Below are 15,843 nucleotides of genomic sequence, written 5' to 3' on the forward strand. Positions count from 1 at the left end.
ACAAACCACCAGTTTTCGTATCAAATTCCCCACTCAAAAACCCAGACCAGAAAGGCATCATTCTTCCCTCGAACTATACCCGATTGGAATAAACTCCCACCTGACATTATTTCGAGCCCCACAACGGTATTATTCAAATCAGCCCTATACCGTCACTTTTCAAACGCAAATTAGACCATCTCCTATCTTTTAAAAACACTCTCTTTCCATGTTTCACTCCTCGTCTGACATTTTATCTTCAGATTGTTGAAGTTGGTCAGTACCATTTAGAAGTAGAAGCAGAAGTACCCCAAGCCTCCAATCGCCCCAGTTTCGCCGTGTTAAACAGTTAATCTTACAGACACAATAGCTATATTCATTATCAAACGAACTGCACGTTATAAATGCCGGTATTAGTTATCTTTAGCTACCCTTTTTTTTGTAGATAATTTTCATTTTTTTGTAGCGAACTGATGCAGTAATTGACTCGAATTAGGAAGATATACCTGGTGCAATACTCGAAAGATCCGTAATTTCAAATTCATTTCAAATTCGTTTATATACATTGTATTTGCTTTCAGCTTTCCAGCTCATCGGTTAACATATAACAATATATCAATATGCCTGTCTTCTTACACTACAACTTTCAAGATATATTTATAGATGTATACACATATGATTTGTAAACTGTAACAATAGTTGTAAAGTTGCATTATATTGTATATATCTATGGTGGCTTATTATGATGTTTCGTCTATTCGCTTTGTCGCCCGAGAAATAACGCCAAGCGAATAAACGAAATAACGAAAAGACGAAAACCCGCCAAAGCGAAATAACGAAATAAAGCCAAGCGTAAAAAAACGAAATAACGAAAAGGCGAAAACCCGCCAAAGCGAAATAGCGAAATAAAGCCAAGCGAAAAAACGAAATAAAGAAAAAACGAAAACCCGCCAAAGCGAAATAACGAAATAAAGCCAAGTGAAAAAACGAAATGAAGAAAAGGCGAAAATCCGCAAAAACACTATACATGTACGAGTGATAACATTGTGTTTCTTCGTCATTTGTGATTATAAGTCATTTGTATTTTATCTACAATATTTTAAACAATACAATAAGTCTAACCATAATTATTCATAACTCTTACATTTTCTTCCACTGACTTTATTGTCTCATTTTTAAACACACAACTTGAATAAGTACAGTACATATTGTGTCAATCAATATTCCCCTTTGTTATATTGGCATTGCATTGTATTCAACGATATATTATATGATACTCATTAAACGTTTTTAGTAGCACTTATATGCAACCGCTTGTTATTAAAATACGCGTTTTAGGTTAACTGTTTATTGATACGATACACTGCATTGCTGTACTGCTATAATATATATAGAACAACGATGTATATATCTGTTATTGATCTTATAATGTTGAATATCATTATATTTTTTTTATATTGTGAGCATTTCATTTGCAGAAATGACTGATGGTTTTTATTCATATGTTTCAAAATGGAATACTTTGAGACAGATACACTAAGAGAAAGGAAAGAATTATTCCAATATTTCCATTTATCAGTTATAAGTTAACCACACTACAACTTAATACAAATTATAGAACGCATAATAGTATGTCAATACAGACATTAGCCATTGAGTAACAGATGGTCCCGTGATGGACTGATAACAGAATGTCCTACCAAAATACCAAGTCTGTAAATCAAATCACACTAAATTCCATCTCCTCGTTCTGTAAGTTATCGCGGCAGCGGCCCTCCCAGTCCTCTATCGAGTTACTAATTAGTTACATTATATGTTACACAGAATGGACAACCTATCCATCCCTTTATACACGAGTAGGCTCGTCCATGTAGCGCTACTGACATTCTTTGTTGGGAACACAGGAGGGGTGTTGGGCATCGCGTTGCTGTACCCACACTGTAGTGCAATGATATGTAACCTTTCAACTTTGGACTTATTACTGGAAAATATACGCGTCCCTCTTTGTTCGTGATTCTCAAAAAGGGACGAGAGCTGAGTGGGAACAGTTTTAGGTAAGCAGAATACGTTTTCTTCATGTTTACTACAAACGTTGCCTATTAAACCATCATAAGTATTTTAAGTTTTTCTGAAGATATTATTAGATGAACACATCACCCGCCTTATATCATATACACGTGTAAGCATGAGCTCATTTTGTAAACACACAACATTTGTGTATAGATACGTGTATTATAAAAGATTATTGTCAACGGAAACCTCATACATTGTAAACACACAGCATTTGTGGATAGATACGTGTATTATAAAAGTTTATTGTCAACGGAACCCTCATACATTGTAAACACACAACATTTGTGTATAGATACGGGTATTATAAAAGTTTATTGTCAACGGAAACCGCATAAATTGTAAACACACAACATTTGTGTATAGATACGTGTATTATAAAAGTTTATTGGCAACGGAAACCTCATACATGGTAAACACACAACATTTGTGTATAGATACGTGTATTATAAAAGATTATTGTCAACGGAAACCTCATACATTGTAAACACACAGCATCTGTGTATAGATACGTGTATTATAAAAGTTTATTGTCAACAGAAACCTCATACATTGTAAACACACAGCATTTGTGTATAGATACGTGTATTATTAAAGTTTATTGTCAACGGAAACCTCATACATTGTAAACACACAGCATCTGTGTATAGATACGTGTATTATAAAAGTTTATTGTCAACGGAGACCTCATACATTGTAAACACACAGCATTTGTGGATAGATACGTGTATTATAAAAGTTTATTGTCAACAGAAACCTCATACATTGTAAACACACAGCATTTGTGGATAGATACGTGTATTATAAAAGTTTATTGTCCACGGAAACCTCATACATTGTAAACACACAACATTTGTGTATAGATACGGGTATTATAAAAGTTTATTGTCAACGGAAACCTCATAAATTGTAAACACACAGCATTTGTGTATAGATACGTGTATTATAAAAGATTATTGTCAACGGAAACCTCATACATTGTAAACACTCAACATTTGTGTATAGATACGTGTATTATAAAAGCTTATTGTCAACGGAAACCTCATACATTGTAAACACTCAACATTTGTGTATAGATACGTGTATTATAAAAGCTTATTGTCAACGGAAACCTCATACATTGTAAACACACAGCATTTGTGTATTGTTAACGGAAACCTCACATATTGTAAACACAATACACGTGTATTATGATAGTTTTTTTGTCAACGGAAACCTCACATATTGTAAATACACAACATTCTATCTTACTAACTCACCGTTGTTGACGTCACAATATTTACTGGTGTAACTAGTACTCGCTCCCTGTCAACGGTTATAATATCATAGCGTTGCCACATTGTTCTTTAGTAATTTTATAGTAATTTTCATAACAGTATATTGAGTTATCGATATTCCCTACGTAAACTTTGGTTGAACATTGAGCAATAGTGTCTGTGTGAGTTTCATGGAATACTAAAGTAACATTAAGATAAGTTAATAAACGAATCAATACTTCAAATTTTTAAAGCTTATTTATTTAACAATCTGTTTGAATGAGTTCCGTTTGATTCTTTTCTTCTGTAAATTATATCATTCTCATGAAAAATGGTACACATGGATACAGATCGTGGGCGTGGATCTGTGACACACACCCGAGTTTTTGACAGTCGCTCTCGTAATTTCGTGTTATGTTATCAGGGAAATGGAACAGCAGGCATATCTGCTGCTTCGTCTTTATCCGTCAGACCTCTGGCGCCTATTTACATAATTGAACCAATGGGAACTGAGCTATTGAACTATTTGTATGTCTACTCTCCGATGTGTGTTACACAAGGAATAAAACAATCTGAATCTGAATCTGAGCCCTTAGCTCAATGGTCCACTGACGTTTCAATACAGATCTTATTATGATTATCACTTATTTTAATCAGACAGGCCTTAACAAACAAGCGCTGCTGGAAGCTTAAGCCTTTTCTGTGACCTACTCTCGGCCAGTTACCTCCATACTGAACTTAAAGAAATATCAGTGGGAGGGCAGATATCTGTGATGCAATTTTGTCCTGTAAATATGTGCATTAAAAATATAACATAGCTTTATTAAATGGGACGTCGAGAATGGCAATCAGAAATACAATGTACATTTACTATCTGGTATGGAATAATATATTGTTGATTTTTTCTGAATAGTGACATTTTAATATAAAATTGTGTGCACATTCCCGGGTTTCGCTCACTTTCGTTTTCTGCAGAGAGCGGAAGCGGGCTTTGCCCCTAGGGTAAGCACTTCTAAAGTATCCTTGTTGTGGCTATAATATAGAAAATTGTAGGGATGTCCAGAATGATGGTACATGTATGTATTTCAATTAAATATAGATAACATGCATGTAAGCACAGAGCCAGCAAGGTTGACTGAAAGTTAAACAAAAACAATGTATTATGATTTTACCTAGACACTGTTTAAAACAGGTTATCGCTCAGATGATCCTACTTGATTCTTAAGCTTGTTTTCTTCATAATTAGTTGTAATATGTCCAACGAAAGCACGTCATAGTTGGGGATAAAAAGAAGCTTCAGCACGTCATAGTTGGGGATAAAAGGAAGCTTCAGCACGTCATAGTTGGGGATAAAAGGAAACTTCAGAGTAACGGCTCGGATACTGTATTCGTTATTTGTAATATTCAAGGCAGTGCATGTGCACAAACAGAAATATATCTTCAAATGTCATTTTTAATGAAAATCAACAATATCTTCAAAGGTCAAAGTTCACATTTTTCTTGATACATAATTAGCTGCTTCCATCCATTATTTTTCGCAAGGAAACACTATTAACCTGAGGTAAGTATTATGCACTAACTTGTAAACCTATTTTATCTTTCGTGGCTGTATAAAGGGAGGCAACTCTAGTATACGCTTTATCGTCGAAAATCGTAAAAATCGGGATTAAACATATATCCGCGCCCAATGCGAACTGAGTTAGCGTTAAAATAAAACGAATTTTGTCAAGGTACTGAATAGTTTTGTGAACAACTCTTTTGTATTCTCTGTCCAAGAAATAAATAATATTAACTCATATCCATCAAAATTCTTGCCATACGTGCGTTGATATATCCCATCTGCTCTGCAGTTAAAACCACGCTACATGTGTGCCATTGTAATGGTAATGCAGTGTTAAGAAACTGTACAATTGCACAGCGCAAACTGAATGCAAATGAAAAAAATATTTGTGATTCAATTTCGTTACTTAGTCTTTTCCCATATAGATAAAAGCAGGTGCGCGATTTGTCTGACTATTATACTACTTACTATATTTTTTTTATAGATACGATCAACCATGACTGAGAGCTTGTGGACACGATATCGATGTGTGTTGATCCTGGCTGTCTTGTTTCTGATTGGTGCATTTGCAGTCATTTTGGGCGTGGCTCTAGGCGTGATAGCCAATCAGATTGATGATACTCATGAAGGCGTGGTTCAAAGAGTTTTGGAAGAATATCCACTGATAGACGCGTAAGTATTCACTTTGACGTTTTATTAAGGATGCATGTCCCATCATTTTCAGAGTGTCTTATTTGATAAGCTCACCTGACGAGTACTGAACTATATATAACAGCACTACTGCCGAGGAGTACTCATCTTCGATATCCAGGGGTTACGCTCAATTTCGCTCTCTGCACCCCTGGAATATGTCATAGCAAAATTGAAGGCACGACGATAGCTGTTTGATTGGTCAGAGGTAAAAAAAACACACTGACCAATCGCTAGGCTGATACCTGTCCTTTGAAGAATACAAAGGAGAGACGCCCGACTTCAATGCAAAGTCTGTCAATTTTTACCGTTACCTGACCGCGAGATTCTTTTGATGTACATCAAAGGATCGAACTAGTCTTCTTGTCTCATCAACAAGGTGGCGCACACTGAACCTTCAATATTCCAGGGGTGTAGAGAGCGAAAGTAAGCGTAACCCCTAGATATCGAGGATGAGGAGTAGCTATACTACATCTGCAGCAACGCTGCCGTGGGGTGTGCTCAGCTATACCAGAAGTAGTAATGGTATGGCTTACGGTCAACCGTATATATATATTTATACATTGTAATACTATTAGCCCGAATATTATGAAATATTATTTTTGAGTAATTTTGAGTAAACATCCACTACTGAAAACACCTGTGATAATACCGTTACAGATTGCCAATGTTAAAAAAAAACGTTTTAGATTTTGTTTATTTGTAACAATTTGATGTTTGTAAATATCTGCATCAAACATGTCATGTGATGTGAGATTAATTAAACCCGGTATACTGTTTACCCCAAAATATTAAAATGTTAAAGATAGTATCAGATAACACAATAATGAACCATGGAGACAAAAATTATCAAATACATGAAATTGATCAACTTACAATGTACAAGGGTTAAGTGGTCAGGCCACACCAATTTGGAAATAGTTCTTCGGGAATTACCACTCTTAAAATCTGAAGTCGAGAAAAAAATATAAAACTTTTTATACCTTTCCTAAAAAAGAAATATTCAAATTCCGGATTTTTCGGTCTGCTTTTAACTTTACACATCGCAAATTTGGGTCGCTTTGAGGCTTGAATCACAAGGAAAGTGAAGCATTTTTATGATGCAGCTGACAACCGAGACAGACAGAAAACGTGCCGGTCGTTCAATAAACGTAATAGACTGATAATCCCATAATCCATGGTTAGCACCGCCCACATCTATTGCTGATGGTGTCGTTTTGCATATGTTCTTGTATCGTCGTCGACGCCATGAAACTTGTCACGTTATATATTAAGATGATAAGATTGTACCTTCAGTTTACGAGAACAATGATCATTGATCGAATGTCAATATAGAACGTAAATATTCATGGATGTATTATCATACCAAAGATCACTTTGTTTCTCTTCCAGGCACAACGACTTACCTTGGACCATTCGCCAAAAAACTAAAAATAAAGTCTACTCATTCGATTTTTACGCCGACACACGACAGTTATGGCCAATGACGATAAACCTTACTGACCCATCATTCTCATATATGCCGCCATGTACAGATATACCCAGACTACGAAAGGGCAAGGTCGGAGCACAGGTGAGCAGTTCAAACAAGGATGGCTGATAATGAATATCAAAACCATTGCTAAAAAAAACCCTATGAATTGCATTAATAATACGTAAAAATTACCAGGAAACAAATGATCATTAATGAATTAGAAACAAACTTATATATGTAGTTTAAAATTCCCTACGGTAGGATGTGTTGCAGTCGTTTGTTATTGTTGTAGTTCTGGTCGATCTTTACGTCATGTGAGTCCTCTGGAAAGGATGCCGTTCGGATGGGCTTAGACCAGGTTGATGTCGTCTACAAATTTGTTCGGCGTTACTCAGACGTTTTTGAGCTGGTCAGAACGGCCGACGGTAGGTTGCCATTCGGAACAACTCGCACGCTTTCCCCCAAACAGTTTTCACAGAAAGCAACAGACCGTTGATCCAATATGTAGCATTGAGAACCAGCTTGTGTGATTTGAACAGGTCTCTTAATAAGTTATATTGGACAGAAAACAGACAGACATAAGTTTTTACATTTTGATAAGAGCAGTAGATAGTTTGACACACATTTTAGATTTTGATTGGTACAGTACTTTGTAAGACATGCATTACTACATTGGATAAGGACAGTAATTAGCGTACATTTAAATGTTAACTTTGCAGTTCTTATTTTTAACCCCTGTGGAACCGCTTACAAATTAAAATTCACATAAATGTACTAAGCCAAAGCCTTGACGAAGGTACATGTCTTATACAGGGTTACTCGACGCATTCCGAAGGAATAAGATCGCCAGTGCAATAGGCCTTGAAGGAGGTCACATGATCGGCAACACCCTCGGGGTTCTTCGTATGCACTATGAGTTAGGGACGCGTTACATGACCTTGACCCACAGCTGTGATACTGACTGGTAAGTGACGTAATGTGAAGTTGTTGTCGTAACGTTTCTATGAATGTGATTTAGATTTAGTAATTTTGTGAATAGTTGTGAGAAAATAAACATATGCATTACAACTTTAATGGCTGTTGGATCAGGCATATAAGATATGGAATTTGAATAAATCATAAAGGATATTAAGTAATTTGCATCCATTTTAAATGCTTAAATTTCGACAAAAAACATTGTGTGATAATATTTGCATTATAAGAATTCGAATGTTTAAAATTCTTCTATTTTCAAAACAATGCATTTGGTGAAATATTGTTAATATATAGATATGTCATGAACACAGTGGAGGCTATTGGGGGAATACGTTGCATGCTCTCACTGTTAATTCTATATAGGAAATGGTGCTATATAACGGCCCGGAAGTCTTGTATTGTGTTTGAATTATACATTGTATCTATTTAATTTCACTTCAACGAAACCAACCATTAGCATTTTGATCGGTATGCGCTTTTGTCTCTTCAACTTTGTACATTTGCTATGTTGTGTTGTGCTTTTACAAATCAAAGGAATGGTTTACCAGATGTGTGATCTTAGGTACATTTATATATGATCGCTGTTGCTTTAAGGGCAGACAGTTATTTGGTAGACGTCAATGAAACATCAACACGCGGATTAACAGACTTTGGCAAGGTAATGTAAACTTTCCTACATACATCATTATTTATATTGTTTTGGTAGCCCCGATCCTCTGTTATCGTCAGGATATGTGGATCATACGACGACATGTTTAACAACAGTACATTGCCTCTGTGAGGGGATTACACATTATACCTATGGCTTTCAAAGAATGTAAAATTGTTACGTTCAATGTCGAATAGATTCTGCCTACATGTAGGATGTTTGTACAAGAATAAATATCTAGACATCGTTCAGGGTCTGATGACTGTAACATGATTCGTATGACATTGTATGATGCATGTACGTTAGGAACGGTAATACTTATCTTATTCGTATCTGGTTTTCATAGATTGTTGTCAAGGAGATGAACCGACTGGGAATGATGGTTGACCTCTCTCACGTGTCACATCAGACCATGATCGACGCCATTTTGACGTCGGAAGCGCCAATTATCTTCAGTCACTCCAACGTTTTCACCCTGTGTAATCACTATAGAAACGTACAGGACGACGTCATCGACATGACGGTAGGTCAAGGCCGATACTCAGCTCAAAAGGCCAACTTGAGGATAGCGTTAACATGTTGCATCGATAACATTTTCAAGTTTTCCTTACCGTGTCTCGTTAACTAATATACGACAGACTGTATTCCATAAGGTCGAGGGCAGTATCTGGCTATTTACATTACTTCGTATGTCTGTTTTTGAAGTAAAAGCTATTTAGACTGGTGTACATTGATACCGAACAGCGCTATGTGTGTAATGTAACGGACAAGACCCGGGTTTATTAAAGAGAGGTTTCAAGTCCCGAAAACCTTAAAAATAAAACCGGGATCTGGTGGTGATGTAACTTTCGGCACTCCAATGTGAACAAAATTAAATATCTTTCTTGCCATCGGTTTACCATTCTCCTTAGTATCATTTAGTATCATACAACCAAACAACCATACATGTATTGCCATTGCTATCTTGGTTTGTTTGTGGTTGACGTCCTAATAACAACTATGATCATTTTGTGGCGGTGGAAGAAAGTCGGAGTACCTACCCATGGCCTCGAACCCGCGACTCAGTGGCTAGTGGTAGTAGAATGTCAGACACCTTAACCACTTGGCCAAAGAGGCCCCTTACCAAACATTATCCTTACACCAGATATTTTACAATAATTGTAACAATAGCGGTCGGGAAAGTATCATGCTTGGACAGCAAGAAACAGTACAAACATTCAATTAGCAGTTTATATTTATACTTTATTATTATGAGTGGGTTTTTTATTCAGAAAGAGAATGGAGGAATAATTATGGTGAATTTCTACAACGGTTATCTGAACTGTGACCCCAATCAACAGCAAAACACGACAATTCAAACTGTGGCAGGTAAGTTCATGGTTAGACAGAGCGTTGATCAAAGATATCTTGAAGTTGTTATTACTAGCAGTTTTCATAGTGTGTCATATTGTAACTCTTGGATAGCAAGGTTATTTTCTATAGAACAAGTATAAGTTCACTGGAGAAGGTCATTTTAACTATAATCCTCTCCTGCACAAAAGAAAAAGAAATTGAAATCGTTTTTGTGTACTTTTGTGAATTTTCATAAACAGCAGGATTCATTGTGAAAACAAAAACTTAATTTTAAGAACGTTTACCAGTGATTTTGTTTTAATTGTGATTAACTCCATATTAGTTGAAAGAGAATCGAATTGTCAATATATTGCTTCGTCAAATCAGGATATTTACTTTCATGTATAAACACTAACACGTGTATTATAATGATTGAAAACAACTTAACTTTTGTAAGCCATCACAACATAGCAGATAATTCACTGGCTGTAAAATTAAACCCCAATAACGAACGTATATCACACAGCCAAAGAGACAACTATCTACTAATGTATCAAGTTTACAATGTAAGAACAAAAGAACGATGAACTGTTTATTGTGAGTTATTTCCCGACAGACCATCTGGACTATATCAAGGACAGAATCGGGGCGGACTTTGTGGGGCTTGGTGCAGATTTCGACGGGGTCGAATTGTGAGTTTATCCAAACTTTTATAGAAGTCATCTCCCTTGTTATATCAAAGACGGAAGAATTTTGAAATTACATTATTTTGAAAATTCAACATTTACCTTGCTAAATATTCCCCTTGTTTACTTCATAAAGAGTTATGAATTATTCCAGTGAACATAAAGTGACAAAATATCCAAAATCATAACAAAACTGAACGGTAGGAGTCTTTTATACAACACTAGGTGGTAAATCTTTGTAATATGATATATCACCTTATGCACTGTAAATATTTCTTTAAACATATACAAATGTGATTAGTTAAACAAATCAAATTTTTGTAAAATATGATTGTTTATAACAATGTGAGTATAGTTTTCTCATTCTCTTTCTCCCACAAACATTATTTATGTATGATATATTTTAATCTGCTCAGAGTTGGTAATTGGTTTTGGATTACCAACCAATGGGTTACACCTTCGACGTAATTTCACTGGTTAAACCTTAAAGTATACCATCACGTTATAATTCAAAGCAATAGTCTCTCCGATCAGAAAAAGAAATATTCAACGACGCCAAGCCTATGAAATTGTCGATATAATATGCACGTTAATGGAGAAAAATAGTCCTCACTCTAGTGATGGATGGTTGTCACGTTTTTATAAATCTCATAATTAGTTCACTTGTACACACCAATTAACCTAATTAAACAGTGACTAACTCGAGTTAGATAACAAACTAAACCAAGCGTCACTACTAGTTGTGGGACCTCTTGTATATTAATCCAGGTCTAAAATACAAGGAATGAGGTCACTCGCAATTCTAATGACAGGTCGAATGGTGTTGTATTACATTGCTGATGCCAATAAAGACTTGCATTTTATTATGAATTTATTAGATATGATCTCGTTAAGTAAAAATTCCATGGTTATCAATTGATTGATGTGTGTGATAACCTCAATGTAAATATATACAACTTATGTGGTAATACATTCATTGCGTAAAGTCACTTTTTTATGTTGTGATGTTTTCATTTACGTTAAGGTATCCCATAGACCTAGATGATACGTCTAAGTACCCTAACCTATTGTTGGAGCTCCGCAGAAGGGGCTGGACAGAGGTCGAGCTGAGAAAAGTAGTAGGGGAAAACTTCATCAGGGTGTTCAGGGCAGTCGAGCGGGTGAGTGTCGTCTTGAAGTGAAAGGATTCAGCGCTTAAGTGACCACCTTAATTCCAACAAGGAATTCTTGATTGAACAATTTTATTTCAATAGGTACAATTTATTTGTGTTAGGCAGTACGTATTACAATTAACTCTCTTTGGCTGTTTTGGTAGGATATTAGCTAAGTGTGCTACATGTAAATACATCTATATGGAATTTGTCTGCGTTCAGGTAATACGCACACGGTCTAACGTCACTGTACCCAAATCGGGACACTTTTTAGATAAATATCAATATTCTTTATACAACACTATCAGTTCCAAAAAAATGATTGTTTGTTCATTTTACATAAATAGATACCCTCCACTTTCCATTTCTATCACAATTTGATATTTTGGGCGCGTGGTTCTATAAATGAACGCAAAATACCAGCAGAGTTGCGTAGGCCCTTAAACCGGTGTTACCGTACCCTGGAAGGGACACTTCCGGTATTATGGCGAATATTTTGGGATAAACGGTCAATATCGGCAGAACATATGCATAGTTGAAATATTTTAGAGTCAACGAGGGTTCTGATTTTTCTTCTCAGAACTAGCATTAGTTTTGATAAAATCAACTTTTGAAAATGATATCCAAATAAATAGCGTCCCACGGCACGTAAATCAGGAAAGTCTTGTTTTGGCAATTATTCTCACCTTTAAATTGTCCATGTAACAATAATCAGCAGCCAATCAAGCTTAACACAGTTTAATTGTCATGAAAAGTATTATCAAATGAAAACTGTATACATAAAAGTATTCCTTTGCATTGAATGAAGGCCGTTTTCCCACAAGTGTCCCGATTTGGGTACAGTGACGGTAATGTTTTAATACCCAGACACATCTACAATAAATGACCTATATAGCTATTAATGTTTAAATCCCCTCCCTTTCCCTTTATCGTCAGTTTTGTCTTCAGATAAAAAAAAAATCTAAGAAGTTCTTCGACACCTCAGGCGTGTTGATCCTTATTATGTGCAATATCTTATTTTGGAAATGTTCCCTCACTTTGGAAACTCTGTACAGAAAAATAGAGAAACGGAGTACAATAGACAAATCCTGCAGAACGTATCAAATCATATACACTCCCTTCACAGTTAAACCAGTGTGATATACAGTGCCACGATCGACAATCGATATATCTATCAGTGTAATCCCTCTTATAATGTCTTAAAAGTTCTACGTATCGCATAAACTTGATCATATTTAGAGAGGAAAACGGTCTTCCAATTTCTTTTCATATCTCCTGTGTAATCTGTCTATGGGACATTTTCAGATTCCAAAATTGATCTGCATTACAGTTTGGACCTCCATCCTTTTCTGGTCTCTCCTATTTAGCTACACTTTATGCTCGGCGATATATCTAGATCTCTAGGCACCATGTTCGGGGGTACTTGGCTAATTCGAGGACGGTCCATCCTACACAAAACGAAACCTAGTACAGAGAGCCTTATTGTTTACGACATTAAGGACTTTGTGCATTTTCTATCATTCCCTACGGTATTCCTAAAGGATCGCTCCATAGACAATGACCAAATATAAAATCCATTAACGTAACCTGTGATAACTATAACACGTATCACTGATAGGTTGCCCTCCCAGTAGTCTTAGATCATTCTACACACACGTGTACTTGCTATTTTTGTTAATGTTGACAGGTGCGGGACAATTTGAGGGACCAGCCGCCTTATGAAGACATCATTGCCAGGGAGGACATCCAAGTGGCAGAATGCACAACAAATATCTAGGACATACAGTGTACCTATATTGGTGTACACGTCACTTTGTCCTACTGAATAACGAAAACAAATCCAAACGGGAACAACTTTCCAAGAAGAAGGGAAGAGATGTGCATGTAACAAACATTTTAATGTTACCTCTCCTTACTGTATCTTTATAAATGTTTTTCAAATTTGTGTTAAACCTGGTTGATACAGACAATGTGGATTTATTGGAGCAATCTTGAATATTCTACAGCGTTTATACCAGTATCCTTAGTACATATGATTGGTTGTTATTTAAGGATTAATTCATTAGAAAGGTTTATGGGGATGAGCATCGGTTGCGTCCAGAGCTGGTTTATTTAGGGAGTCGGCAGGGTCTTTATTTGCTCAATTTAATTTTATGCATAGTTACTGTATCAGTGAGTTTATGTATAATGATTAACATGTTTCATACGTGTCAATTATGTGTATTTCTATATAAGTATGCATGTCACTGGTTGTGTGTATGTCCATGTAAGCAATTATATAGATACATTTGTATATATGTTAATATGTATTTGCATACATGTATGTAAATGCGTGAGCATATATACCTGTAATTTACAAGTGTAAGTACATGCATGTAATTAGTTAAGTATATATAAATGTATGTAATTAAATATGTGTTCATACATACATTATGTTACCGGAAATGTATATACATTTATGTAAATAGTGTATGCGTGTGTGGATATATGTAATGTAGGTTTATTTGTGAAGAGGACTATATTACGTATACATGTGTGTATAGTTTATAATCATATTCAACAAAATGAAATTATTTTTTCATATAAAACAACTGTGCTCATTCACTTACATTCAAATCCAACGCAATGATGGTGTTTGTTGTTGAAATAGGGTAAACATTATGGCTGTACGTTTACAATGAAGGCATACACTAGCGGGAATCGAACAGCAGCCTTTTTACTAACTCTTCTTTCCAAAGAAAATGCATTATGTGGTCTGATTACTCGATTATAGGGATCACCTGAACAAAAGCTACAGCTGTGTATAATTGTTGCTAGGAGACGATGTTGGCACCGGGCTAGAACAATTGTGCGGGTTGTGTAGGAGTCCAAGCGTACTAATTAATTTTCTTAGAAGTGAATCCAACAATGTCAAACATGATAAGAAAAGTGTTTTGATTATGTAGTTATAAATATGAATATGGTATATATAACAAACGGGTTGAGTGTATATGTAAGTGTTGTTTCACAACTGTTATGTTAATTGTAATATTATTTGTTAAAAGATGGATATCCGCCGATTTTTGTTTTGGCAATATTTCGATTATTTTAAGATAAAGAATGTCATTCTTCCATTCTCAAAAGAATCTAAACTTCTGTTTCCAAAGAAAAAGAAAACACTTTGGGAGAGGGCCATCCAATTGACTATTCAGTGTCAGTAAAATATGTTCAAATGAAAGAAAATTCGAAATCATTTGTGAATTGGCTGCATGCAGTCGAACTACTGCTGCTGTTTATACCACGTATGTCTTTTAATAGAAAATTTAAACTACATTGGTGTGGACGGATTGTTGTATTGTTTGGTCTAAACAAGGTAAAACATCAGTCCTTGGTTGGCTTATCGCAAGTCGTGATTGATTTTTAAGTGAAATAAACTGCAAATGAAATTCAGAAAAGTACATCAACCATACAACATCTTATCGTTTCAATCGAACATCATTTATACTTCAAATCACACGCATTCAAATGATGGTTGTCTCATAGGTACAATGTACCGATTCCAGGCGGAGAAATTCACGTAGCCTGACATGTCAAGCAAACAGCTTATGGAAAGGTCTGAATGATTGTCCTCTTTTATCGAAGTGAATACGAATTGGTTTCTAGCCACTTGTAATTGGATTTTTTGTTTCGTTTTTGTCAATGTCAACATTTAATCATCATTGCGTCTATCAATATGAGTATTTAAGCATAATTGTACTCGCCATTTAAACATCAGTGTGACTCTTAATGTCAAAATATTAAAATGAAAATAAAGGATCAAATGTTTTTAGAAGATGAATGTTGTTGTATTATTTCATTTAATTTACAAATAACTCTCACATTTTTGTTACAACATCAATGTTTGTATGCGTTCTAAAGATTGACAGCACCGATATATATATATATTTACCACAACTCGTAACGAACAAGAAAAAGACAAAGGGATTGTACAGTTGACTCCTAAAGGAGATATATGTATATGACTTTTGAGTTTAACCTGGA

General features: G+C 35.4%; 1 protein-coding gene across 1 annotated transcript; it reads left to right on the forward strand.

The window, feature by feature from the left end:
• The first annotated feature begins 1,886 nt into the window (after positions 1-1,886).
• Positions 1,887-15,640, forward strand: LOC110461988 (dipeptidase 1-like). Its single transcript, XM_021515747.1, has 11 exons — positions 1,887-2,033; positions 5,351-5,538; positions 6,949-7,129; positions 7,323-7,455; positions 7,844-7,994; positions 8,600-8,663; positions 9,001-9,177; positions 9,926-10,022; positions 10,603-10,678; positions 11,697-11,832; positions 13,511-15,640. The coding sequence occupies exons 2-11, from the start codon at positions 5,363-5,365 to the stop codon at positions 13,598-13,600; spliced, it is 1,281 nt and encodes a 426-aa protein (XP_021371422.1). The 5' UTR covers positions 1,887-2,033; positions 5,351-5,362; the 3' UTR covers positions 13,601-15,640.
• The last annotated feature ends 203 nt before the right edge of the window (positions 15,641-15,843 follow it).

This window comes from Mizuhopecten yessoensis, unplaced genomic scaffold (assembly GCF_002113885.1).
Source record: "Mizuhopecten yessoensis strain PY_sf001 unplaced genomic scaffold, ASM211388v2 scaffold10713, whole genome shotgun sequence".
Classification (NCBI taxonomy): domain Eukaryota; kingdom Metazoa; phylum Mollusca; class Bivalvia; order Pectinida; family Pectinidae; genus Mizuhopecten; species Mizuhopecten yessoensis.

Bases quoted from the DNA above. Each gene is read 5' to 3' on its own strand.
- LOC110461988 (XM_021515747.1), top strand. From the start codon at position 5,363: ATGACTGAGAGCTTGTGGACACGATATCGATGTGTGTTGATCCTGGCT. The intron at 7,130-7,322 runs GTGAGCAGTTCA...TTATTGTTGTAG, and splicing joins AGGGCAAGGTCGGAGCACAG to TTCTGGTCGATCTTTACGTC. The intron at 9,178-9,925 runs GTAGGTCAAGGC...TTTTTTATTCAG, and splicing joins ACGACGTCATCGACATGACG to AAAGAGAATGGAGGAATAAT.